The 27,312-nt window shown below is 45.4% G+C and overlaps 1 protein-coding gene and 1 long non-coding RNA gene across 3 annotated transcripts in view; one reads left to right on the plus strand and one right to left on the minus strand.

The window, feature by feature from the left end:
* MACO1 (macoilin 1) overlaps window positions 1-5,352 on the minus strand; it is a 282,509-nt gene extending 277,157 nt beyond the window's left edge. The window contains exon 1 of one of the 2 annotated variants that reach the window (XM_085647812.1): window positions 5,006-5,352. In XM_085647812.1, the coding sequence (XP_085503938.1) occupies window positions 5,006-5,085 (80 nt within the window). In that variant the 5' untranslated portion in view covers window positions 5,086-5,352. The remainder of the gene's footprint in view (window positions 1-5,005) is intronic. The other variant, XM_085647813.1, reaches the window with a different exon arrangement.
* Window positions 5,353-5,492: 140 nt separating this feature from the next.
* Window positions 5,493-27,312, plus strand: part of LOC146857312 (uncharacterized) — a 29,473-nt gene continuing 7,653 nt past the window's right edge. The window contains exons 1-2 of the long non-coding RNA XR_014979890.1: window positions 5,493-5,554; window positions 26,436-26,550. This is a non-coding gene — a long non-coding RNA (uncharacterized LOC146857312). The remainder of the gene's footprint in view (window positions 5,555-26,435; window positions 26,551-27,312) is intronic.

Here is a 27,312-nt window from a genome sequence, read left to right on the forward strand (position 1 = left end):
GCAGACTGCAGTGTCTGCCGTCAAGGAGATGCTACATAGCACACACTGCTGCTAGGATGGTGACAATATGCACAAAAAACTGCCAAGATGGCATAAACCTTCCATGATTAACACAAAAGGGTGTGAGGCTTCTGACCAAGGGATACATTATTATAGACTTGCCTACAATTTCACAAATATAAATAACATGTTTGAAGACACCTCATCCACAATTGATAGAGGCATGCTTCATCATAGGTACCTACCCCTCATTCATATAGGTAGATACGACCCGAAAGGGATCAACCACTAGTTGGGATTTCGTTATAAAGCATTTCTTCTGAATAAGTGCAGGGATCCAGCGTTTTTGTTTTTTTAATGATTATAGGTGCTGCTTCCTGAATCTAGTTGTTCTCACTTCTGCTGTGCTGGCCAGCGCAGTGGAGGCGAGAACAACTAGGTGCAAGAAGCATGATTGTTCCCCCACGAAATAGGAACAAAAACCCAAATATAGTTTTTGCAGCAACACACAGGTATGATAGCCTTACACCTCTACTTTTAATTGTATTTTTTCCATAGTTTTGGTCCATACAGGCAGGGAATTTATTGACCCTGAAGAAAGCTGGAGACCCATTCGAGCTAGTTGGAATCGGCTGAAACAACTAGGCAATTAGGATCACTTTTTAACCATGACATGTAACCCTCCAAATACCTTGTCATTTTTTGAAAATCATAGCACTTATCCATGAGAAAAACATTATAGCACGCTCCTAACTAGTGTTTGAGCCCTATTGTGTGGTTTCTACCTACCCGAATGAGGAGAAGGCCCCTATGAGGAAGTATGCCACTATCAATTGTGGATGAGGTGTCTTATAATATATTTTTATATCTGTGAAGTAGTAACTGAATCCATAAAAAGGTATTCCGCGGTTAGAAGCCCTCGCACCCTTTTGTGTTTTGTGAGGATATTTGGTGGGAAGAACATGTGCCTGCCTAAAATTCTGTCAGTCACTTATTAGTGTATATAAACCTACAATCAGCTCTGTCAGTATGGTGAAAGTTCACCTAGAGTGGCGCCAGGATGGTGATAGCTTACACAGTGTTGTTAAGGATTGTAAAGTCTGCACAGAGCTTTGTCATTGGAAGCTTTGGGGTGGAAATCTGCATTATTAACAATCAAGGCGGCCATTTGCAGTGAGAACTTCGGGTGGTGTCAGTCTGTCTTTAGGGTTCTAAGGATGGGGTTCCAGTTTACAGTGAATAAAGTCAAGACTAGGGTCAGCATGAGGTAAATATTATCAGAACAGGGGACAATCTGCAGTGAGTATGCTCAGACTGGTGCCAGTGTATTGAACACCCTGTGAATGGAAGCCTGAACTTATTGGTGTGAGGATTCTATCAGTATTCAGTCAGTGTTGACAGTAAGGGGAAAGTCTTCACAGAAGGCTGGCAGGATGGTGACAGGCTGCGCCAAGAGGAGGATGGTGGCAGTTCGCAGTGAGTACAGTCAGTATGGAATGAGTAGTTAGGCTGGAACCATGAAAAAATGTCTTATACCCACAATAATCTGCACTAAGCATTTGTCAACACAGCAGCACATTTAGATCAATATTTCGCACTATGCCAACAGGACCCATTAGATACAACTCTGCCACCATCATGCACACATCCCAGCATTAAACCATTTAGCTGGCAAATCAACTGCACCACTTTTAGTATATCAATATAAAGTGATAGTCACTCATTGAGTTTTCATGTTTATTTTTTCCACTAGACAAGTAGGCCCAGCACACACCCTTTAGTTGCCAGTTTACAGTACCTCAGTATGGATCTGTGAAAGAGATTTGTGTGCCACTAAGTGCAAAATGTGAATCCATATGTAGGAGTTGTTCAAACTTGTATATTTGATTCCTTGATACTAAAGTCTTTACTATTGGCATCAGCACTCTAAGGAAATGCAGTGAATCTTGAGCACTGCGTGCATTATTGACAGTCGTTAGAGTATACAAATGTGTACACGTTTGCAAAATATAACAAATGAGGCTATTTTTAAACACGCTTCCTACTACCATGCCAAGGCACATAAGCAAGATAGATGATTTTCTAAATAAAATGTACACAGAATAACTTGAAAAAAATATATATTTTCTAAACAAATGTGCAACTTTAAAAGCAAATTGTCCAAGGCATCATTTAGTAAAACATGTTTGAAACATGCCAATATAAAAATATGAAATTAATGAGAATCAGTGTAAAACCATTAAAGGCAACAGGAAAAAAAAATCAAGGGCCTGATCTAAATTAAAAAAAAAAAAAAAAGAAATTAAAAAAGAATTTAAAAATACAAAAAATACAAAAAAAATGCACAAGCAAGTTTATATCATTGCAGATTTACAACTTTCAGGAATTCAGAAGAATTTACAGAGGCAGTCCCAAAAGCCATATTCCAAACAAACTTTTGAGATTTCCATTTTTGAATGAGCAAATATACATGTGCACATTTGCTGATGCGAACATCTGCTGAGGGAGTGCCAATTCACTATCCTGACACCTCCTGCTTCCCTATCCTGGAGTCAATTTTCAACCTTTTCAGTGTGTGAAGAGACTAGAGGGGAGATGGTGAATACCCTTAAACCTGTTAGTTGTGGACGCACAATGTATTACAACCATGGCCAATGGAATTATGTGGCAGAGGGCCAATCTATGCGGCAGGGTTGAGTAAATTATGTGGCATAATGTGCCACATTTTGTGACCGCATTACTTCAATATTTTGTAATTTTTACACCTGTTAATACTGTCTGGGCATTGGTTGCACCTCATTAGTACCAGTTGAACACCCAACCATAACAATAAGCAACAGAAAGGTGACCAGTCAACCTTTGCAGAGGGCCTTCCGCTGCGCACATATATGTGCCAGTTCGTTTATAGTAACTTTTTTTGTCAAAATCTGCAGATTATGCAGCAGATAATGGATTATGTGGCAAATGCAACAAATGTATACTTATGCAAAAAAACACAACCGCACAATCACATACTTCCAGTGGCCCAGATTACAACCTAGGAACTACTGCTTCCTGTTTACTTCCATCTCCTTCCTGTACGTAAATTTGCATAAGGTGGTTAAATTGGAGCCTAACTAGAATACAAACCCCGATAAGAGTCATAACATAATCCGAAAGGCTATTATTATGGCTCTGACATTATAAGAACGCTGCCACAATTTGACACCCAACTTCATGGCATTACAAGGGACAAGTGGATTGTCTTACAAGACAAGTACATTTGTGCAACATCCCATCCCTAGGACAAGAAGACAGTTTATAAAAGTCAACAGCCCTGACTCAAAAGAAAATAGCAGACAACTCCTGACATAGTCATTCACGCGTCACTCCAAGCCATGCAGCTGGATAAGTCTTCAACAACACATTCACATCATTTCACGAATAAACATCCAGAAAAACGTTAACATACATTTATTGCATATGCCATTGCACCACATCCACATAAGGGGCAAAGATGCCTTGAAAACATGAAAGCCACCTGAAGCTAAGTAATGACACCAAAGCAGAAATAAACACTTCTGTGCGCATAATGCTCCACACAGATCCATAACTTATTAGACTGACATGCTCCAATACAAACTATCAGAATAAATAGTATACTAACCTAACCTCGGCTTGACGCAATCTAAATGTGAAAAAAACACAGCATAATAAAATGATAACAGATCACTCTGACAAGATAACTCCGACACTTTAGTCAACTAGAATCCCAGAGCAAAAAAGGGCACCCAGATGTCAAAAGAGCAACAGGTAGTTCAGTACTGTAAAAATAACACAATCGAATGCTCAGACGATGGCGATAGTCAGCACTACATTTACTTAGGGTGAACACAGTCTTCACTGTGCACCGTCAAGGTGGTAAAATTCTGCACCGTGTGCAAGCATGGTGATGGCAATTAGTACCTAGTTCTGTCAGGTGAGTGACAGCTTACAGAGATTGCTGTCTGGATAGGGTCGGTCTGTGCTCACGCACATCATGATAGTCTGAACTAATTGATGTTCGTCTGGCGATAACTAAGTCATGGAGATAATCAACAGAATGCAATCTGTGGTGCCAGCATGGGGACTAACTGCTCTGAGTGATATTAGGATGATCAGAATACTGTCATCATAGCAAGAGCTTTCGTTTAGTGATGTCAGTTTGCTGAATGACTCCACTGTGAGATGCCAGGATGGAGACAGTCTGCACGAAGTACTGAATGTCTGGTGAAAGTCTGCACAGAGAGCTGTCACAATATTAGCAGTTTACAATTGGTCCTCTTACGGTGGTGGCAGTCACTACTAGCAGGATGATGAGAGTATATAATGGGGTATTGCTATGTTTATGACAGTCCCCACTCAAAGCTATCATGGTTATACATTAGCCTCCAGCAAGTCTTCTTAGGGAGAAACCATATGCCCCAAGTGTTTTCAAGGTGCTCTCACTATACAGTCTATACTTTCGGTGTGCTGGAAGTCTACACCAGGCAGATACAATGATGACGACGGTCTGCAGTGAGTGTTTCTCAAGTGTGAAAGCGTGCTGCAGTCCATACAGTCAGAGTATGTGACTTAAATAGGATGTACACTGCGAGTACTGATTTCTAAAAGAATGAAACCAGTTTTCAATGAATGCTACGAGGGTGGCGCCATTATGGAGCGAGTGTTGGCAGTGCACTGCGTGCCCTCGTGAATTTGACAGCCTGCACAAATCGCGGCAGTATGGAGCAAGAGCTGTCAGTGCACTTAATGCCTTAACGGTGGTGACATCTGCAGTTTACTGCTGTCGGGATGCTGTCAGTCTGCAGCTTGTCTTTTTGGGATGGTAGCAGTCAGTACTATCCTGGTGGACAATCTAAGAGGCGTAACCGGACTGCTGAGCAGGGTCCCCGCCAGGCCTACACTGCCTTATTCCCAAACCCGGCCAAGCTGAATTGCAAAGAGACACACATCCCACGCCCCCGCCGGGTTGCGCCCCCATTACCTGCCGTAGATTCCCTCCGTGATTCGGCTTCGTTTCAAAGGCCTCCGGAGTTTGCTGCAGTCCGCGTTCCGCCGCTTCATCCTCCCGCCCGGGGCTGCCCTCGCGCGCTGCCTGCACCGGGCGCGAGTCACATGGACCGAAAAGGAGATTTTATTTACTGTTTGAAACAAAGAAATAAATATATAGGACCCTCCCTCATCCTCTAGTGCAGCCTCTACATGCTACGCGTAAACCCCAGCCAACATTATGATTGATCGCCGTACAGACCAATCAGCAGCCGCGGAGGAAGGGGGCACAACAAATGACAGCGTGGCTATCCAACTGGTGTAGAAACCTAGCTGCCAATCATCTCACCAAGGGGAATGAGAAGTGAAACATGGAAGTAGAAGAAGGACCAGATCTGCAGTTGCTTCAGTAGCCTACGATTCACAGACATAGAAAAATGACATAGAGTGGAAGCCCGGTAACCAAAGCCATAAGTATGAAAGAGAGACTAGTTGACGTCTCACTTTGAACAATGACAGACTGGCGCTTGCCCATATCACAATCGTAAGTAGCGGTAGCTTTAATAGCAAAGTATTTCTTCCACGTAGTTTTCAATTCGTCTAAACAAACGAATCGCACTTTAGCAACATTCCTCATCGAATAATATACTTTGGCGCGCTGCTATTTACTATGAACATATGTTTTTCTTTTAATACATTAAATTGTTATTGTCGGGAAATATATATAATAAAGTTAATCAAAACTGTTCCCATCCATGAATCCCTGCCTTATGTATTCACGCAACGTATTTGAATTAAACCGAAAGCTAAAACCTTTTCAAGATGGCCGCTACTTCCATCCTTCCCTTTTCGTTGAAGTTGGGGTGGACGTTCGAATAAGTGACATGACAATTGACTGGTAGCGTTTAAGCCAATTGTACTCCCCCTTTTTGGGATTCAGGGCGGGCCTGGACGTTTGCTTTACTGGTAGGTCGTGTTCTTCCGTAGTAGTTCATGGGAACTGTGTGTTCGAGTGGTTGGGCGGGTCTGCTGGCATCAGAGACAGCACCAATTGCTATTACAGCCGGAGACCAATGCAGCGACGATTCTGCTTGAAGTGCGTTCTACCAACTGGAAATATGGCAATCGTTCCTTTGGCAATAACCGGGAGGGGGGTCCGTTCAAGTAACCTGTGTAAACATCTTTGTTATCGGGACTGGTCATACCATATTTGTAGAGACCCACCTTGCTGCCCTCTGAGGGACACTCATTTTGCACGCACCCCGGTGACTGCTGGCGGCAGCCGAATGTGCCACTGCAGCCTGTCCGTATTCATCTGCCCGGCTGCCTTCACACAGCCTAACATTTAAGGGAGGCGAATACCAGTCCTGCACACGCAGACCACACAGGCCAGAGGTTGGTTGGCCGCTTCATTTTTCACAGCGGAGCCCCTCGCTGCCTGGAAGCGCAGTGTAAGCTACAACTGCTGAAGTGAATGCTAACGCTGGGACATGCCAGAACGTCCCGCTAAGTGGAGAGTGCAGCTAGTGTGGCCAGCACCACACCCACTCCTTACTTTAAAATGCATGGGGGACCCTTTAAAATACTAGATAACTGTATTGTCCTCCTGAAGTGCCAGCACGAACTCTTCACTAGGTGCTTTGCTGTCATTGTGCCCTGTTGCACCAGAAACGCATTGGTGCTAACAGATGGAATCTGGCATGGCCAGCGATCCACAGGTTACACAAGCCCAACCACGAGGGCTGCTGTGCATGACTTCTTTGTGTGGCGAGGCTACGAAACGTGCTTTCATGATTGCATTTGTAATAAGTTAGCGGTACAGCTAACCACCCGGCGTGAGCCAGATATGTCGCACCCACGTGCGTTGGACAAGCATAGCCCAAGGCGATTAATAAAAAGGGAGTGGTCGCTTGAGGCCAGTTCGCCCAACTGCACTTCTGGGTGTCGGGTGCCTGCTTGGTTCCCTGTTTCCCTCAATCCAAGGTGCGTCACCACGAGGCACCTTACACTGGCGACGAGCGCGGAGCCGAGCCCACGCTCTCGCACTAATGCCGAGGAGCCAGCAAGACACCTCCTGTCTTGCGGCCACCACATGTATGCTGGGAGGGGGTGAAGCGCCGTCCGCGTTCCCCAACCTCCGCCGCCAGCCCTCGGAGGTGCATGCACAAGGTGACAACGTACAGAAGTCGGTAAGAGCACGGCCTCCTGCACTGAAGACTGGCCTGCGCAAGATGTGCCGCTGACCCGCCCCAAGCAGCTAACACGCGGTCAGCCCCACGCCCACACAAGTGGTGTTGGAGCTGTTTGGAATAAAAAAGAAATAAGAATAATGGAGGAAAAGAACATACAGCATGGGAAGGCTCAGTGGGAGAGAGTGAGCATCGACTTCGGGAGCTTCCCTGATGGCATGATGACCATAGTCCTGATGGATAGCTACTCCAAGTACCCGGTAGTAGAGGTCGTCGGCTCCACCGCATTCTCCCGAGTCGTCCTGGTGTTGGAGAAGACATCTGCGATGTTCGGGTGTCCGTAAGAGATCAAGAGCAACAATAGGCCCCTATTCCAGGGAGGGGATATCCGTGACTTCATGCAACCTCACGGGGTGCAACACTGCCAAATTACCCCTCAATGGCCACAGGCCAATGGAGAAATCGAGAAGTTCATGCAGACCCTTAGCAAGCCTCCAACCAGTCAACGAAAAAAAGAGACTGAGTTGAGCTGGGATGTAATGAGTTAATGGTCCAGCTAACCACCCGTCGTGAGCTGGATATGTTGCACCCACGTGCTTGGGCCAGGCTTGGCCCTAGGCGTTTAATAAAAGGGGAGTGGTCGCTCGAGGCCAGTTGGCCCAACTGCACTACTGAGTGTCGTGTGCCTGTTCAGTTCCCTGTTTCCCTCAATCCAAGGTGCCTCACCACGAGACACCTTACAATATTGACCTCATTTAGTGTATCTAGGTATGGCAGGTCCTCATTGGAAAACATGAGTCAGAAGCCTCCATAATTACTTCCATGTCACAAGATAGAAGGATGGAACAGTAAAAAGATTGCTTCTGTTACACGTTGCAAGTGAGGAAGATTACAAGTTGTTGAGACCATGCCGGGAGCATTTGTGACCATGACTAGGACTCTGCAATAGCTGCCTTGAATGCATACTTTGACCCACAGCTCAATCCTGAGAACAAGCGAACGTTGCAAACTGCAACCGGCCCGCCAGAAGAAAGGTGAAGCAATCAGCAGATTCTACACCTGCGTTAGAGAAATGGCCAGTGTGTGTACAGATGACGATCAATATAAAGTAAGAGGCCAGATAATCCAGGGATGCACATCCTCTGTGATTAGACGCCTAATACTGCCTCAGCTTGGGATAAAGCTAGAAGACAAACTAATACTGGCAAGATCTCCTGAGATCTCCACACGTGCTGCCAATCTATACTGCTATAGTCCGCGTTAAGGAAGAGGGAGTAGACTGGATAAGGGGGAATAGCATCAGCATGACAACAGGCAGGGACACAACCAGACACAACAGCACAATGCAGAAACTGCTTCCTAGAAGCACACACACCATCCAAGTGTCCCGTCCAGTGCTCTAAATGGAGAGGCAAATAAAGAAAGAACTCACAAGCTGACTCAAACAAAGCTGAGGAGACTGCACCCTGGGAGCAAATCCGAAGGGATAATCTGGAGAACATTTCAACAACTGATAAAACAATTCAAAAAGAGAATATGGGAATTTAAAAAAGTGAAAGCAGAGAGTTTCTGGTCCAAACTAATTTTCAACGTAAGACATTCAAACTCGAACAAATTCTGGCAGACAATAAATAACTTGTCAAGACCTCGAAATGCATTAACATCGTATATACAAGAGCAGGAGTGGGTTAATTTTCTCAGGGAGAAATTTAAACAGAAACAACTTCAAGACGTGGACGATTGTAAATCACTGGCTGTGACACAGACAACTGAGCATGAATTGATCCCACAGATAAATCAGTCATTTTACGCAACAGAGGAAATAATAAATAAAGGTAAAAGTGATGGAGCTCCTGGCCCTAATGGCATTCCGCAAGCCACTTTTAAATATGATTCAGAGTATTGGAGCTCGCACTTAAAAAACTTTACACTGATGTAGAAATTAACAATCTAGTTCCGGATAGTTGGCAGGGATCAATCGTAGCCCCTATTTACAAAGGAGGAGACAAATCCAATCCTACAAATTATAGGCTAATTGCCTTACAGGACGTCGAAGCTAAGTATTTTGCCTCACTCATCCTTAAAGATCTGGTCAAGAGAACGTAATTTAATTCCAAAAAATCAAACAGGATTTAGAAAGGGCATCGGAACTATCTCAAATATCCTGTCGATTTCACTGATTGCTAAAAAATTTAAAAACAAGAAACAGGACCTACATCTGTGCTATATAGATTTAAAAGCTGCTTTTGACAGCGTAGACTGGAAACTAATGTGGACTGAATTAAAATCCTGGAATATACCGGAGAGAATACTTGGGGGTCTGCTGTGGTTTTATACAGACACCTGGGTTCGTGTGAAGCTTGGGAATGGAGCTAGAATTTCCAGAAAGGTATTTACCACCATGGGTCTAAAACAGGGGTGCGTGTTGGCCCCGCACCTATTTAATTTATTCATCTCAGACCTATCTGGAAAGCATGATGGTATTAACTCCCATTCACTGAAGTTGGGCAAACTACAATTGTCGCATCTTGCTTACGCAGACGATATAGTTCTTTTGAGCTTAACTAAGGTGGGTTTGACAAGACTATTAAACAAACTCTCTGAAATTGACTGTAAATAAATTGGAACTCAATTTATCCAAAACTAAATCAATGCTCATTACAAACCGAATAGCCTCTTATCATAACAGGCTAAAAGACAACTTATTAGAGAAAGTATCATGTTACAAGTATTTGGGATTTATGTAGATGATAAGTTATCCTTCGAGACCAGAAAAAATATATGACGCAGCGAGCGGGGGCTCTAACATTTGCCCTTAAAGCACTTTCAAAGAAACTGGAGGGACCTTCATTAAGACCGCTACTGATGATTATTTCTGCTAAATACTGCCAACACTATCGTATGCCAGTGCCGCTCTGCATGGGAAGGAACTCAGAAACTCTAAACAAACCAATAACAAGTATTTATAAAACGGTTCTACAGCTCCCCAAGACTGCCTACCTGCGCAGATGCGCTTAGCATTTGGGCTATTGAATGAAACATTGGGAGAACTACACGTACATAAAGGTGTGGTATCAGAGAAAACAAAATGTAGAGGAAAATAGTCTCAACGATTCTTTATGGCTGGAATTGGAACAGGAAAATAACTTACCAGCCTATAAATTCTTGGAACATGTGCTAAAAGTTACTTGTACTACTGATCTCTGGACTAAAAATATGCCCTAACCAACATTCAAGCTAGCACTAAACAAAGCCGCAAAGTTCCATTCATTGCTGGTTGATAAAGGCATATTTTCTAAAAGATCTCATTCCTGGACAGTGATCAATAGCTATAAAATACTGAAACAAGCGGCCTATTTGGACTCCACTTTTTCTATTCATGTAAAAAGACAATTAATAGCATTACGGTTTGGAAAGTTCCCCACTCTTGCAGACGCCCCGAAATGGATGCATATGGAGAACCAAAAATGTCGGCTTTGTGGCAATAAAAAGGAAGATTTGGTTCATCTTGGTTCATCTTGTATGCCACTGTCAGACACTGCAACCAGTGCGAATTACCTTTCTAAGGAGAGCATTCTTGGACAGAGGAATCAAATTGTGTAGAACCGCTATTATTACTGGACTCAACCGACTCCCAAATGAATTGCAAATTGCTAACGTTTTTATGCATTCATGAACAAGAACTGAAAGCAAAAGTATCCTAATGAGACATGCTGGAGAATATTTTAACAATTGTGTATATCTTATGTGTTTTTTAGAATACAATGTAATTTTGTAGGGTTTTTTTTTTTAAATTGTGTATATAATATTGTTATGGTTTTAATTAGCTGAACAACAAACTATTATTATTCAGTGCTCTAAATGTGTCAAGGCGAACCAGTCCACAAAATTGTGTATATAATATTGTTATGGTTTTAATTAACTGAACAATAAACTATTATTATTATTGAGTGCTCTAAATGTGTCAAGGCGAACCACTCCACAAGAGTATCCACAGGTGGTGAGAGAGGAAGAAATCTCCCAGGATAATAATGCCTCAACCCAACACAATGTCAGCTCACATTGAATGATGAATAATAACTAACCACTATCAAGGTCTTGGCTACTGACAGGCAGAAGAATCTACAACGTTTTTCCACTGCATTTTTCCTCGCTTGGAATCACAACGCGGTTGTTAACCGCGTTGTGATTCCGCATACCATTACTCCGCAAGTCGGAACAAAGACTTGCGGAGGGGGGGCGCTGGATGTTGGAATAGTATAATTTACTATTCCAACTCCAGTCTGTTAGGACTCCCCTCCGCAAGTCGTTCTTCCGACTTGCGGAGTAATGGTATGCGGAACCAAAATGCGGTTGTTGTAACAACCGCATTGTGATTGCAAGCGGGGAAAAAGTTTGGGGGTAAACATTGTTTACCCAGGCAGAATGACTGCACTGACAATGAAGAAGAGGTCATCTTGGCTTCATACACCAGACAAGGCAAGAACAAAAATGGCCCCAACCAATTTGTTAGGTGGCACTCGCAGGCACACAGTGCTGATTGACACAGGCACAACAGTCCATGTCATGTACATAAAGTAATATCAAGCTCTCAGACTGCGCCCCTTGCAAACCCCAACGTGCACTCAGATCAACACCTACACCAGGTGTCAGCAGTCTCTGATTTTGGCATGTACCTTCAAAGTAGGCATATATAACTGAGATGTCCAGACCAAAGCTCGCTTCCAAGTTACTACAGAGGGTGAAAGAACACTGTTGGGCTGCCACACTTAAAGATTTAAGCTTCATATTCTTCACCTGACAAGTATACCAATGTTGGGTAGGCAATATTGTCAACCACCTCTTCAAAGGGCTAGTGTGCCTGACGGACACCTCCATCAAACTAGATATTGATAAGACTAACAACCCTCAGGCACAGATGAATACCATTTCAATTGCAGACAGTGGCAGAGTCTGTGAGGTACCGCTTCTCTCATGGTACTGCTGGCTTGCGTTCTAGAACGCTGTATATTTTTTAAAATTGTGTGTGTGAATATTTTTTTTTAAAAAAGTAAACAAGCAAAGCCTACTTACCCTTGTGGCACAATTTGATCTTCCTTGCCCCGGTCCGTCACGGCTGGCTAGTGCCGATTGTACGGAGGGCAGGAAGTAGGAAACAGCGCTTCCGGTCTCCCGGTGGCTGGACCAGGTCTGCGGTCTAGTGTGGAGGCGGGCGGGGCCTATTTAGGTGCATGCTTGGGAGGACGCGCAGCGGTTCAATTGCAGACGGTGGCAGAGTCTGTGAGGTACCGCTTCTCTCATGGTACTGCTGGCTTGGGTTCTAGAACGCTGTATACTTTTTAAAATTGTGTGTGTGAATGTTTAAAAAAGAAAACAAATAAATCCTACTTACCCTTGTGGCACGATCTGATCTTCCTTGCCCCGGTCCGTCACGGCTTTCTAGTGCCGATTGTACGGAGGGCAGGAAGTAGGAAACAGCGCTTCCGGTGGCTGGACCAGGTCTGCGGTCTAGTGTGGAGGCGGGTGGGGCCTATTTAGGTGCATGCTTGGGAGGACGCGCAGCGGGCGCCCCGAAGGCGCGCCTAAGGCAAGCCCGTCCGCGTCCTGCCGGGGCCTGGGGCCAGAACCCCTGCCCGTCCTCCAATCATTCTCAGTTATACCCCTGAGGAACTGCGTTTGCTGCGCCCCCCTGTAACGGATGTATGTGCGCATAGCATACGGTCCGATTTCAAGGCACAAAAATGTGCTCACTGGCTAACAAACAGGGAGACACTATAAAGGAACAGAATTTCCTAATAATATTAGTCAACTGTAGATCCCTTACTAAACACAAACTTGAGCTATTCGATCTCCTCATGGATAGTAAGCCAGATATTATGCTGCTGACGGAGACATGGCTGTCTAAGGACTCTGCCCCTGATATCCTTGAGGCACTCCCCCTAAACTATGGGATTCTAAGATTGGACCGCCCCATTAATAGAGGGGGCGGGATTGCACTGATCCATAAACTCACAATTGAATGTGCCCTGGAAAGAGTGACCATAGAGGCCTGTGAGGCGGGTCTCTTTACAATCGGGGCTGACAGCCCCCTTGTTATCAAGGGCTTGCTGATATATCGTCCTCCTGGCCCTATTCTACAGTTTGCCAATAATCTTAGAGAAAAGGTCATTCAATTAGCTCTACGGTATGCTAAGGTACTGGTGCTGGGTGACCTTAACCTTCATTTCGATGATAGGGATAATGCCCCTGCACAAGAGCTTTGTCAGGAGATGGCCGCGCTCAATCTAATGCTCCAATCTACTCTCCCTACCCATCAGTTGGGTCACTTGTTAGACCCCATCTTTGCCAACTGGGAAGGAATCAGGGTGGACGCTCCGATCCCGGTTCCATGGTCTGACCACTATCTGGTTCCCTTTAGTTTTATGATTCTAAAACCCCCTACTGTGCTTAAATCAGGTAAACCCCAGAGAAAGTGGGCCAGCTTTTCGGCTATTAAGTGTAATCAGGCCCTACTGCTGGGAGGTCCCCTAGGGGGGAGTGATGTGGAAACTGCCTTCAATGCCTTAACACACCGCATCAATGAGGCACTTGATAAGGTAGTACCCTGGGCCTCCAATGCTCAGAGGAGACAGAGTAGATCTGCTCCCTGGTTTAATGAAGAACTGAAGGTCGCTAAATCCTCCTGCAAACGTCTGGAACGTAGCTGGAGAGTAGACTTTTCCAAAGATAGGAAACTATCCTATAAGTCTAGTCTTAAGAACTACCACTCTTTTATAAGGAAGACACGAGCTGCCTATTATAACACCAAAATTGAACTAGCAGAGAACTCCTCTAGAGAGCTGTTCGTGATCTTTAAAGAACTATTGTCGCTGGATAGAATCTCTCCCCCTAATAGGGATTCAGCTGAGGCATGCGACAGGATAGCGGAATTCTTCTCCGAGAAGGTGGAGAGAATTTACTCAACCTTTCCGGAGGCGGCTCGTAATGGGAAGTCTGCTTTGCCGAGAGTTGGTATTATGAATGAGGTTTCCTGTCTTTCGGGCTTTAGTCTTCCATCCTTGAGAGACTTTCGAGCTTTAGCCCTGAGCATTAAGTCGGGCTCCCCGAAAGATCCCATGAAACCTAGAAATATGAAGGAGAGTATGGATACTTTGGCGCCCTACTTTAGACACCTCATTCAACTCTCGTTTACTACAGGCATAGTTCCCCGAGAGTGGAAACAGGCTGTGGTTGTGCCCATAAAAAAAAACCCGGGATTAGCTATAGTCAGCCGGAAAATCTGCGGCCAATCTCACTTCTACCTTTTATCGTCAAAATTGCGGAAAAGGTGGTCAACGACCAACTTATGAGGCACGTGAATCAGAATAACTTATTCGGGCGACATACTCCACTGAGTCGGCTCTGCTCTTTTCTACTGAAACCATCCGCAGACTGGTCGATGCAGGTCAGTCGGTGGCGCTGATCCTGCTTGACCTTAGTCCTGCGTTCGACACTGTGGCCCACCCCGTTCTGCTGCAGCACCTTAAGGAAGGTGGATTGGCCAATCCGGCACTGAAATGACTAAGCTCCTTCCTTCGGGATAGGATTTTCCAGGTAGCCCAAGGACCGTTCTATTCCAAGAACATCAGGATGGAGCAGGGGGTCCCCCAGGGATCTCTATTGAGCCCTACGCTCTTCAATCTTTATATGGCTCCCATATCCGATAACATCAAAAAATACGGCGTCAGTGTCGTGTCATATGCAGATGACACGCAGCTTGTGGTATCTCTATCCCAATCTCGTGATGAGGATGCCTCCAACTTTTCACTGTGCCTCCAAGAACGTGCCGGTTGGATGGAGAACAACTGCCTTAAATTGAACGGGAATAAAACCGAGGTACTGATTGTGGGAATGTGGTTAGATTCTAAGCTCTCATTTGACCACCATTCCAGGACGGTTGCCGGAAAGTGTTTTGGTATAATGAAAGGCCTCCGGAAAGTTCTTGACGTGCTCCCAGTAGCGGCTAGGAAAACCTTAGTCCACGCACTTGTCACCTCTTGTTTGGAGTATGGGAATGCCCTTTATTTGGGCGCCAGCAGTAAAAGCATGCAGAGGCTACAATATATTCAGAATGCGGCTGCCCAACTTGTCCTGATGCTTCCTAGGAGAGCCTCATCGAAAAATGCGCGATCCACTCTACACTGGCTCCCAGTTAAAGAACGAGTCTCCTTTAAGGCCCTCTGCATTAGTCACCGAATCCTTCAAAGGAAGGCCCCGATCCATCTCCACAATCTTCTGTCCCCCTACTTGCCCTCCAAGGCCTTGCGGTCCTCGGGCGCTGGCCGGGTTCATGTTCCTGTTATAAAAAGAACAAGAAGGGGGGGACGATCCTTCTGCTACCTTGCAGCTAAGCAATGGAACACCCTCCCCTTGGACCTAAGACTGGAACCATCCGAAACCATTTTCTGAAAAAAACTGAAGACCTGGCTTTTCCAGCCAGTTTAGTTCTATCAGCCTTCTTTCCCTCATGACCCTTACCACGTATTTGAGGCTGGTCCAATGTGGCCGCAGCGCGGGGACATACTAGTTAGTATAACCATGCGCTTTATAAACCTCTTTATTATTATTATTTAACCTGTGCATCGCGTGGTAAAGGAACTGGAGGAGCTAGAAAAGATGGATTTTATCGAAATTGTGTCTGCCCCACACCGTGGCTGACTCCTGTGTTCATTATCACAAAGCTAAAGCTACTGTGGGCATTTCTCCATGCAGCAACACGCAGCTACATTACAAAGCCATACCGCACGAAAGGTACATCACACCCACAATGGATGATATAATTTTAGACCTCAATATGGTGCAACGTAGGTTACTACCAGCTACTTTTAGACCCAACCACCATACACATAACTTTTTCAGCATAACTATAAGGAGGTACAAGTGTGTCCATTTTAGAATATCCTTCCTCGGCAGCCGTGGTATTCCAAAGTGCAATCCAGGAAACATTGTGAGTGTTCTCAACATGAGTGATGATATTCACATTTACTTCAAAGTATTGAAACCTATGGGTGTTAGTTAAGAGTGATGGAACAGGGTCTGACCCTACACAAAGACAAACGCTCCCTCTTTGAAAACCAAATAGAATTCTTTGGTATGTCTTTTCGAAAAAAGGTCTGAAGATGGACCTCCACCAGTTAGAAGTTATTCCAAACTCTCCTGCCCCACAGAGTGTGACAATGGTGATGAACCTCGTTTTGGAATAGCCAACTATTGCAGCAAATTTCTGCCAAACTTGGCCACACTGTCGGAACCTGTGAGGGCACTTATAAAGGCCATCTCCCATTGGGAAGGGAGCACCCAGACAGGAGAAGTGTTTACCAGCATCAAAAAAGCGTTACTTAATGATTCCACAATTTCACCCCCTAAAGGACACATAACTCATAATAGCTGCCAACCCTGCAGCCTGGGTGCCTTTCTAGTTCAAGAATATAACTACGAAGTTTTGATGCCAGCCGCTTTTGTAACCAGGCAGATGATCACCACTGAGACCAGATATGCCTAAATTGAGCAGGAGGCCCTGACTATTAAATCGGGGAGTCATCACTTTCACTTGTACCTCTGTGGCGATAAGTTCTGAGTCATAACGGACTGCAAGCCACTTGTTTATCTATTTGCTGACGCATCTCTAGACTTCCCCCCCCCCCCGCATCACCGAGAGGTGGATGGTTCAGCTTTACATATAAAGTTTCACATAATATGTAAGGCAGGGGTCAGCAATCCAGCAGACTACCTATTGAGACATCCCTAAGCACCCATGCACAAGCCAAAACTCAGCAGGCCATGACACTGAAGACTACATTTGCCTAATTGCACAGAGAAAATGCCCCAAATCCATGACTCTAGAAGAAATTGCCACTACTTCCCTGGAAGACCAAGTTATACAGATTGTTGTGAAGGCAATGGAGCAACACAAATGGAAGGGCTTCCTGTGTGACTGTCAATCATGGAAACCAGTTGATAAAGTAATGTTCATGCAGCTGTGGAGAGTGAGGGAGGACCTGAGTGCCACTGATAGAGGGCTTCTCTAAGCAGGAGATGTATCGTGATACCACAAACACTCCAAAAAAAGGGTAGTGGAGTTGGCACACCAAAGGGTTGGCAAAAAATAATCACGCCTGAGGGAGAACCTTATTTCTGGGGATGGGCGAGGCAGTAGAGTGCATGGTAATAGCACGACGGGCCTTTCAGCTGGCTGGGGGAGTTTGTCACCCAGCCCTTATCCTGACTTAAGAACCGTGAAGGACACTATGGACAAAGGTCATCATAGACTTTGGAAGCTTCCTAGATGGACAACTAACACTGGTGCTAGTGGTGGACACGCCCAAGTTTTCATTGGTTGAGCTCACAGTGTCAATAGCCTTCCACAAGGTATGCCCTCTATTGGAAAAAACATTCACTACATTTGGTCTATCCCCAATAAGGAAGGCACTGTGTTTCGGGGTGGAGCAAGGAGAGGATGTGGAATGTAGTCTACATTTCTTTCCAGTTTACTGCAACATGCCACACTGCACCACCTTATGCTCACTCATTGCACTGATGTTTAGGAGGCATTCCAACAGGATTGTGATGGTGCCCAGCCGATATGGACATTACCACAACTCTCTTTGGCAACAGCAAGATAGCAATCTACCCGGACTACAAAACAGGTACAGGAGCAGCACAAATCTTTTTTCAGTGTCAAACAAAAACTGAGTGCTACAGTTACAATACATGCTCTTGTACCCAGCAAGATTGAAAGTAATTTTCCAAGGAGAAGCACATTTCTTAAATCATCCAGAGGAGGTGTGGGAATGGCAGTAACTGGGACAAGAGAGCCGTACCCTGCCGGGAAGCAGCCAACAACAAAGCGTGCCTTTGAGGGGGCCCCCCACCATCACTGCTCGGCAAGGGAGGACCTGAACATCCCCCCCCCCCCCCCGGCTCCTGGAAGGTGATGATCAGTGAGGAAGGGGACCATGCAGCTATGCACTTCAGAAACACAAGACATGGAACTGGACAATGGCACACTGTCGCTTGGTGATGCAACTTAGACCGGTGCCTCGAGTCCTACGTTGGACTTTATACCACATACCACGGTTGCCCCCGAGGTGGGGGTTGGAGATGACTGACTGAAGATGCGTGCCGTTTGAATCTGTGAGATAGTAATTTAGGGGCTGGTATGATATATGCCTGGGGAGTTTGAATGCTACTGACAGCTAATGGGTCTGGTGTAACTCCAACGCCACGTGTCTCAATGACCTACAGATAGAGCACACAGACTTGCTAGGTGAGAACGGTTGCGACGGGAATGAAGCAGGTATATAGTATGCAGATGTGAGTGGCTGGCCAAGTTGTTGGCTGGTGGAGTGTGTTAGCTGGTCCCCGTTGGACAGGCTGGGATGCTGTGCATGTCCTGGTACAAGCAATGGGTGTGCATATATAGTCAAGCGGTGGTACTATGTCGGTGGTTGGGGAGTGTTTGGTTTGTATTGCTTATTTGTGTTGACAGTTGAAATGCAGTTAGGAGCAGTGATGTCACGGCAGGGGGAGAGGAGGCTCACACAAGAAATCATGGAGAATGACTTCAGAATCCTGACCTGGAACGTCAGGGAATAAGGAACATGCATCAAGAGGTACAGGGTACTTACCTTCTTGAAACGGCATAAAATCAATATAGCATGCTTGCAAGAAACATACTTGGAAGACATAGGTGCCACACAACTGACTAAAAAATGGTGGGGACAGGTCTTCCACTCCTCCTACATATGCCAGTGGCACTCTAATTTGGGTGGGCCCAGGAGTGCCGTTTTCCCTAACATACATGGATGCCGATGTGGGAGGCTGGCATGTCTTGTTACAGGGGAAACCCTGGACGGACAGAAAGTAAACATACTGAAGACTTACGCCTCAAATACTAATGACCCTGCCTTCTTCCAGAGCATGCAGGACCTGATAATGCAGGATGTTGGTTGCTCATGATATGGCTAGGTGACTTAAACTGCGTCGTAGACTCTAGACAATTTAGACAAACACCACCCAGAGCGGGCACTAAACCGCTTATGACTGCAGCACTCATCGGAGTAATGCAAAACATGAACTTAGAAGATGTCTGGCAGATGACCCTCCCCACCCAAAGGGTATACACATGTAATTCAACAACACATAACACCTTCAGCAGGTTGGATAGGATACTGGTGGCTGGATTCCAGCGAACAGAAGACATCGAGGTAACACACCTAGTGTGCTTCCTATCAGATCACTCCCCAGTTAGTTGCGTGTTCTAATGGGGAGGCTCAATGTGAGGTGAGAGGTCCTAGAGGATGCCGGTCGACATCCTAGTGAACCCAGTTGGACGGGTGGTGCTATCACAGACACTGACAGCCTGCATGGAGGCTAACTGGGGCTCCACGGCCAAGGATTGAGAGACCCTTAAAGCAGTACTGAGGGGAACTTGCCTGGGGCTAACATGCAGGGTACGTCGACAGTTGCAGAGTTAAGCAGGAAGGTAACAGCGCTGGCCTCAATGCAGGGTGGAGCCTAGACATACCCTGAGACATGCAGGAGAGAACAAAGTGTGCGCAGGTGCATGGCAGATATCTGGCAACGATTATACAAGTATACACTGAAATAATATAGACAGAAGTTACATACAGACGACAAATCTGGTAGGATATTAACCAGGATCCTGCATATGGAGCACACGCCACCACTTTTGACACATCTTCTAACATCTCGGGGCACCAGGGTCACCTCCAGAGTGAGTATAGGGGCCATGTCCTGGGAGCATCTGTACTGATATTAAGAATGATATATTGACCATTGGCTCCATTTGGCATAATTGACTCCATTTTGTGTGCTGATTCTATCTTGTGTAACAGACTTCATTTTCTGTGCTCGCACGTAGCTGCAAAGTGGGGAGGGCATGTTTTCGCTCTTCACTTGTTTTTTGCTCTCCACCCATCAGAGTGAACTGGAGCATGTTGTGTGGGGTGCGTGGTTGGTACCTTTCAGGGAATGTGCGGAATGTACAGCTCTGTCTCGAAGTCAAAATACAGGAGCCTGGCCAGTTTCTGTCTTGACCTTGACACAGACAAGTACGGTCAGCTCGGTTTTTTCCAACAGAAGAAAGGGGGCAAGGTTTCTAGAACCTTTCCCTCACGTTGAGTAAAGGTAATAAAGCTGGAAGTCTTCGGGGAACAGGTAGGAGCTCATTCACAGAGTAGGCGTACCCCTGTGAAACAAATGGAACTTGGGTTCCGATCGAACTCCTTCCTGGGCTGTCGAAGGTCTCCTCCAGCTTGAGATGGCAAGGATGTTGCATTATTGATCGGTGAGGTGTTCCTTTCTTTATGTACATAATTTCTAAGTTTCTTTGCTACATGTATATGTACTACATTTTATTCTGGTTTTGCACTTGAGTTACTTGATATTTGGGAGTCAGCATTAACTGATACATTTTGCCTTCCTTTCTAAAATATTGAATGAATAAACGTGTGTGTCACTTTGAATGCACCTGAATTTGTTTTCTTGCCTTGCCTTAAGAGAGTGCTGGGTCTTGTTTTATCGCCTCGTCTTTTGGGAGTGCTGTTTAACATGTGTTGTTTAAAGGTGCAGTAGTGCATTAGCCTCCTTTTGGGAGTGCAGGGTCCTGGTGTGTTCTTTTGTGTCAAATTACAAGCACTACCTTTTTGGCGTCACTAGTCAGTATATGAAAAGAAAATTATAAGGGGAAAGAAAAATGTTTTCTAGAAAAACTAAGGCAGATTCTCGGATACCAATTGAAATACCGCACACTACGCGCACGCCTCCACGTCGTAGGGATCCGAGACAAGGCTCTGGAATGGACCACCTCCTTCCTCTCCGGCAGAACTCAGAGCGTCCGCCTCCCCCCATTCCGATCCAAAGCCTCGGAGATCATCTGCGGCGTACCCCAGGAATCTTCCCTCAGCCCGACACTGTTCATCTACATGGCCCCGCTCGCACATGTCGCCTGACACCACGACCTCAACATAATCTCACACGCCGACGACACTCAACTGATCCTCTCCCTCACCAAGGACCCCATCACCGCCAAATCCAACCTCCACGAAGGAATGAAGGCCGTCGCCGACTGGATGAAGATCAGCCGACTGAAGTTGAACACAGACAAGACTGAGGTCCTCATCCCCGGCTCCAACCCTTCAGCCTGGGACGACTCCTGGTGGCCGACGGCACTGGGGGCAGCCCCGACACCCACCGACCATGCCCACAACCTGGGAATCATCCTCGACTCAACGCTCTCCATGACCAAGCAAGTCAACGCCGTCTCCTCCTCCTGCTTCAACACCCTCCGCATGCTCCGCAAGATCTACAGGTGGATCCCGACGGATACAAGAAGAACAGTCACCCAGGCCCTCGTCAGCAGCAGACTCGACTACGGAAACGCCCTCTACGCGGGAACCCCGACCAAGCTCATCAAACGACTGCAATGCATCCAAAACGCATCTGCATGACTGATCCTCGACGTACCTCGCCACAGCCACATTACCCCACCTGAGAAACCTGCACTGGCTCCCCGTCAACCAGAGGATATCCTTCAAGCTCCTCATCCACGCACACAAGGCACTCCATAAGACCGGCCCAGCCTACCTCAACAGATGACTTTCCTTCTACATTCCCAACCACCAGCTCCACTCCGCCGACCTCGCACTCGCCACCGTCCCTCGCATCCGAAGAACAACCACCGGCGGGAGATCCTTCTCCCATCTTGCCGCCAACACCTGGAACACCCCCCCACTGAGCCTACGACAGACCCAAGACCTGCTGACCTTCAGGAGGCTACTCAAGACCTGGCTGTTTGACCAGTAGCGGGGCCCCCCCCTCCCAGTGCCTTAAGACTCTCGCGGGTATGTAGTGTGCAAATGATTGATTGATTGATTGATTGATGGGATGTAGTCTCATATGGGCTCAATGCTCTGGGCTGAGTGAGAATTGGAATGTGTGTTTAGCTGACGCTGAGCCAGCACAAGTGGTTGCGTGTTTGCAAAAAGCGCCTGTTGAGAAAGGACAAGTGCTTAGCACGTTAGGGCGAAGAACCTGGATCCTCTTGTGTGCTTATCGTAAAATGCATGAAAAATGTGTTCAGCTGCAGCACGAACATGAAATAATAGAAAAAGAGTTTGTTGAAGCCAAAAATACCTCTACGATGTTAACTTGTCAGAATAAGTTATTACAAGTTGGAAACTTACCAGACTGTGGCAGAAAAGGCTGCAGTTCGTATCGCGCAATACAAGTACAAGAAAAGGAGGGGAAGGGTTAACAAGAGAAACGTATGTTTAGCTATCGCAAAGGTGGGAATTGACTGGGACCCTGAAACGTGGGATGGGAATATTGGGGATTCTTCAGAGTTTTCAGACTATGGAGGAGAGTGTGATCAAGCCAGTAGTCAGGATGAGTCGGAAGAACGCAAAGTGGTTCAGGCACAGCCCATACATCGTAGGAAAATACAGAGTGGTCCAAATTTTCCACAGGGGGGTTGCAATGGATTCTATGGAGGATTTTACTCAGCAGGGGATTAATGATATTTTAGATAGATTACGACAAAGACCTGGAGAATCTCTGCTTACATGGATGGTGCGGTTGTTTGATATGGGTGCCTCTGGGATAATGTTGGATCACTGAGATGCAATGAAATTCTGCACCCTCAGTACTGATCCCACAGTGCAGGAGCAGTTTAGGAATTACGGGGGCAATAATCAAACTAACCTGTTACAATTGGCAGTGGTTGAATGCAGTCAGAAATACCCGACAGAGTCAGACTGGCCAGTTAATGATAAACCCTGGTATACATTGAGAAATGCTATAAAGAGGCTTAAGGAGGAAGTGATGAAAACTGCAATTTTTCTGGATAATGCACATAAGTTGATGGATGGACTTTTAACTATGTCAGTGCAAAATAAAATAATCAGTTTGGCTCCCCCTGCTTACAAACAGGTGATGATGACTTTGCTAATTAATCAGACTGGTAATACTTTGGCGCAGGTGATTTAGGCAGTCCGTGAGTTGGGAGAGCTGGGGGACTGGATAAAGACTGAAAGAGCTTCCAGGTCTGAGACTCGTACATCAACACAACAAAACTAGGTTTCTAAGGCGCTTTTTATTAACCTTCCAACTTTCATCAATGTGTATGAATTATTGCCATTTGCTCAGTTGTACTACTCTATTTTATATATATTTTTACAGTAGTCACACTCCGTGTAGTCGCCTTTCTTTTTAAAATAAAAAACACATTTTTACAGAAGACAGTCCTCCAATAAGAGAGTTTCTTCAAACAAGCCTAATGTAAACCCCCGCAATCACAAACTGTGAGAAATAATATAAAAAATGTGGAAAGACAAGATGTGAAAAGACAAAATGACCCCTCACGTGCGCACCACTAATGGCATAGCTGGTTGGTACTCACCAGTTTTGCCCACTTTTATCATCATTGGCGGTCATTTTGTTAAAAAGGAAACGAAAAAGTGTCCAAACAAAAATCAAGTGCAGTGAAGTGAAATAGGTCACATCCCTCGATGTAACCAAATGTGATATTAAAATTGAGAAAACACTCACAAAGCAATCCTTTATTATTTACTGAGTGTTTTTATCAAATTAAAATGAATAGGTTGCCATTCACACATACCTTTCCACCTAAGACTTATACAGACAATAACAGGCTGTCTAAAAGAGACATGTTTTTAGCTCTGTTGAATGATGGAGTGAAGAAAGAGCAGATAGATGGAATAGAGACTAAAAGTCTGTGGGAGATGTATCGGAAAAGAGGGTTGGACAAAAAGGAAGGAAGCAAAAGAGTGAATAAACAAAATAAAATGCGAAGAAAGCCAGAGGTGGATGAGGAGGAAAAGGAGGGTGAGAGAGCTACCCATTTGAGTGAATGGCTCAGTGAGAACCGGAGAGGGAGGAGTTCCCCCGAGAGTATGACAGGTTGTACCCGGATTTGACCTGGGCAAAGGTTGACAGATGTAAAGCAGATTAGGAAATAGGTCAAGCTCCGGTACAGAGATGGGCTCGCAAAGACAATAGACCTTATATTGGCATAGAAATTCATTGGAAACATCGTAATGTTCAGAGGGCCCAAGCCCTAGTAGATACCGGTGCGGAGGCCATTTTGACATATGGAAATCCCAAAAAGTTTAAAGGACAGTATTTCACAATCACAGGCTTAGGTGGGAAAGAGACACCAGCAGTGCAGACAAAGGTCCAAATGAAAATAGGGAGAATATCAAAAAGAGAGAACACTGTATTGATTGTGCCCCTCTCTGAATATATTATTGCAATTGATATCTTGAAGGGCATGACTCTGTATTTGGAGGATGGGTACTATCAATTTGGACCTAAAAGGTACATTTCAGTTGGTGCCGTAAGAGTGGGTCACTGGAAGATATCTCCAGTGAAGGTGCCCCAGGCTACTAAGGTAATTCATTTGAAACAGTACAGAATTCCAGGAGGGCATGAGGAGATCAGTGCAACCATACAGGATTTGATAGAGTCAGGGGTGGTGACTCCAATCACTACTGCCTGGAATAACCCTGTGTGGCCTGTGCGCAAAAGTGACAATACTTGACGCATGACAGTTGATTATCGCGAATTGAACAAGCACACACCTCCTTTGACTGCCACTGTCCCAGATATTGTTACTTTAATTGAGAAAATACAGAAGCATCCTGAGACTTGGTATGCGACTACTGATATTGCCAATGCTTTCTTTTATATACCAATAGCCCCTGAATGCCAAGAGCAATTCTCATTCTCATGGAATGGTAGACAACTAACATTTAGAAGTCTTCCTATGGGGTACTTACGCAGTCCTACTATCTGTCACCGGCTGGTGGAAGAGCATTTAGGTGAGGTACCAGTTATTCCTAGAGTACAGCTTTGCCATTACATTGATGACATAATGATATAGGGAGAGACACAAGCAAATGCAGATTCATTTGGACAGGATTGTGGAGCATTTGCAGAGTAAAGGGTGGGAGATAAATCCCGCAAAGGTACAAGGACCCTCTCAAAATGTGAAGTTTTTGGGTATTCAATGGCATCAGGGACAAAGAAAGGTGGTGTCCCAGGTGTAACAAAAGATCAAAGAATTTGCTGTGCCACGAAATAGGAAGGAAGCCCAGAGGTTCATTGGATTGTTTGGTTTTTGGAGATAGCACATCCCTCACTTTAGTCAGATTTTGGCCCCTGTGTACAAAGTTAAGCGAAAGAAGAATGCATTTGAATGGGGAGAGCAACATCAAATTGCATTTTAATCAGCAAAAGAGGCTATACAGCTCGCTTTGGATTTGTGGCCAGTGCGTGAGGGGGATGTTGAGCTGAATGTGACAGTGCAAGGACTGTATGCTAATTGGAGTTTGTGGCAGAAGCAAGGAAAAAAGAGGGTGCCTTTAGGATTTTGGACAAAGAAATTACCAGATGCTGGAGAGCGGTACACTCCCTTCGAAAAACAGTTGCTTGCATGTTATTGGGCCCTGGTGGATACTGAGCAATTGACCCTAGGGCGCAATGTGATTTTGAGACCTGAGATTCCTATAATACAATGGGTGATGAGTTCCCCCAAGACTTACAGAATAGGACATGCGCAAGAGGCCAGCATGATCAAATGAAAGTGGTACATACAGGATAGGGCCCGATTAGGTCCCAAGGGCACTATGGTGCAGCGTGAACAGGTGGCGCAAGCCCCAATGGGAGATACAGAGGTGTTGCATGATGTACCTGAGATACAGGAGTCTCCTGTGAAGTGGGGTAAGCCATTTGAAGAACTGTCCTTCGAGGACAGGAAGCATGTGTGGTTTACTGATGGTTCAGCCAGGTATGTAGGGGCTATTAGGCACTGGAAGGCGGTGTCATACAATCCAGTGACCAAGAAATTGTTGACCGCTACTGGAGAGGGAAAGAGTAGCCAGTTCGCAGAACTATATGCTGTGTATCAAGCTTTGAAACAAGAATTGCCAGGAAAATGCCATATATACACTGACTTGTGGTCCACTGCCAATGGGTTAGCCACTTGGCTTCCCACGTGGCATGCTCATAACTGGATGATATATTCAAAAGAAGTATGGGGTAAGGAACTGTGGAAAGAAATCTGGACCATGTTGCCACAAAGTACAGTTACAGTGTATCATGTAGATGCTCACTGTTCCACCGACTCACTCGACCGCTGGTTTAATTCCTTCACAGATGAAAAAGCTAAGATTTCGGAGGCCGAGGTGGCAATGCAAGATTCTGACCTGGTTGGGATTGCGAAGTGGGCACACCAGAAGTGCGGACACTTTGGAGAAAAGATTACTAGCAGGTAGGCAGAGAATAGAGGGATATGCTTTCCTATACATCTGATTAAAACTGGGATCTCACAATGTCCTATTTGTTAGCATACCCAACATAGACCAGTCCCACTGATAGTGAGAGGCCATCTAGACAGATAAAAATTACCAGCACAGATCTGGCAGATTGATTACATTGGGCCCCTTCCCACTAGTCGAGGATGTCAATATGTATGCACAGCTGTAGACACATACTCTGGATATTTGATAGCATTTCCATGTAAACGTGCTACTCAGTTGAACACATTGAAAACGTTAGACTTGCTGATTTTGTATTATGGAATTCCATTACAGATTCAAAGTGACAATGGGTCTCATTTCAAAGGCAAATTGGTGCAGGATTATTGTGTACAACACAACATTGAGTGGGTCTTTTATATTCCGTATTACCTGTAGGCTGCGGGTCTGATTGAGCGCATGAATGGCTTGTTGAAAGATCAATTGAGAAAGTTGTCTGATGGGTCAATGAAAAATTGGAGAGATCATTTAAATAAGGCATTGCAAATACTGAACAGTAGACCCTTAGCAAATGCAGAAACCCCTTTTATGCGAATGCTAACCCCAGCCTTGCAGATTCAGCCTCATGTAGCCACCAATACCATTCTCTACTGGGAGACAGCTCCTGGAGCTTTAGCTCCGTACCGGGCGACACCGGAGGCTGCAGGTCTTGATCTGCATGCTTTGAAACTGTACAGACTCAAACCAAGAGATATAGCACTTATTGAGACAGGAGT

Source organism: Triturus cristatus, chromosome 3_2 (assembly GCF_964204655.1).
Source record: "Triturus cristatus chromosome 3_2, aTriCri1.1, whole genome shotgun sequence".
NCBI lineage: Eukaryota > Metazoa > Chordata > Amphibia > Caudata > Salamandridae > Triturus > Triturus cristatus.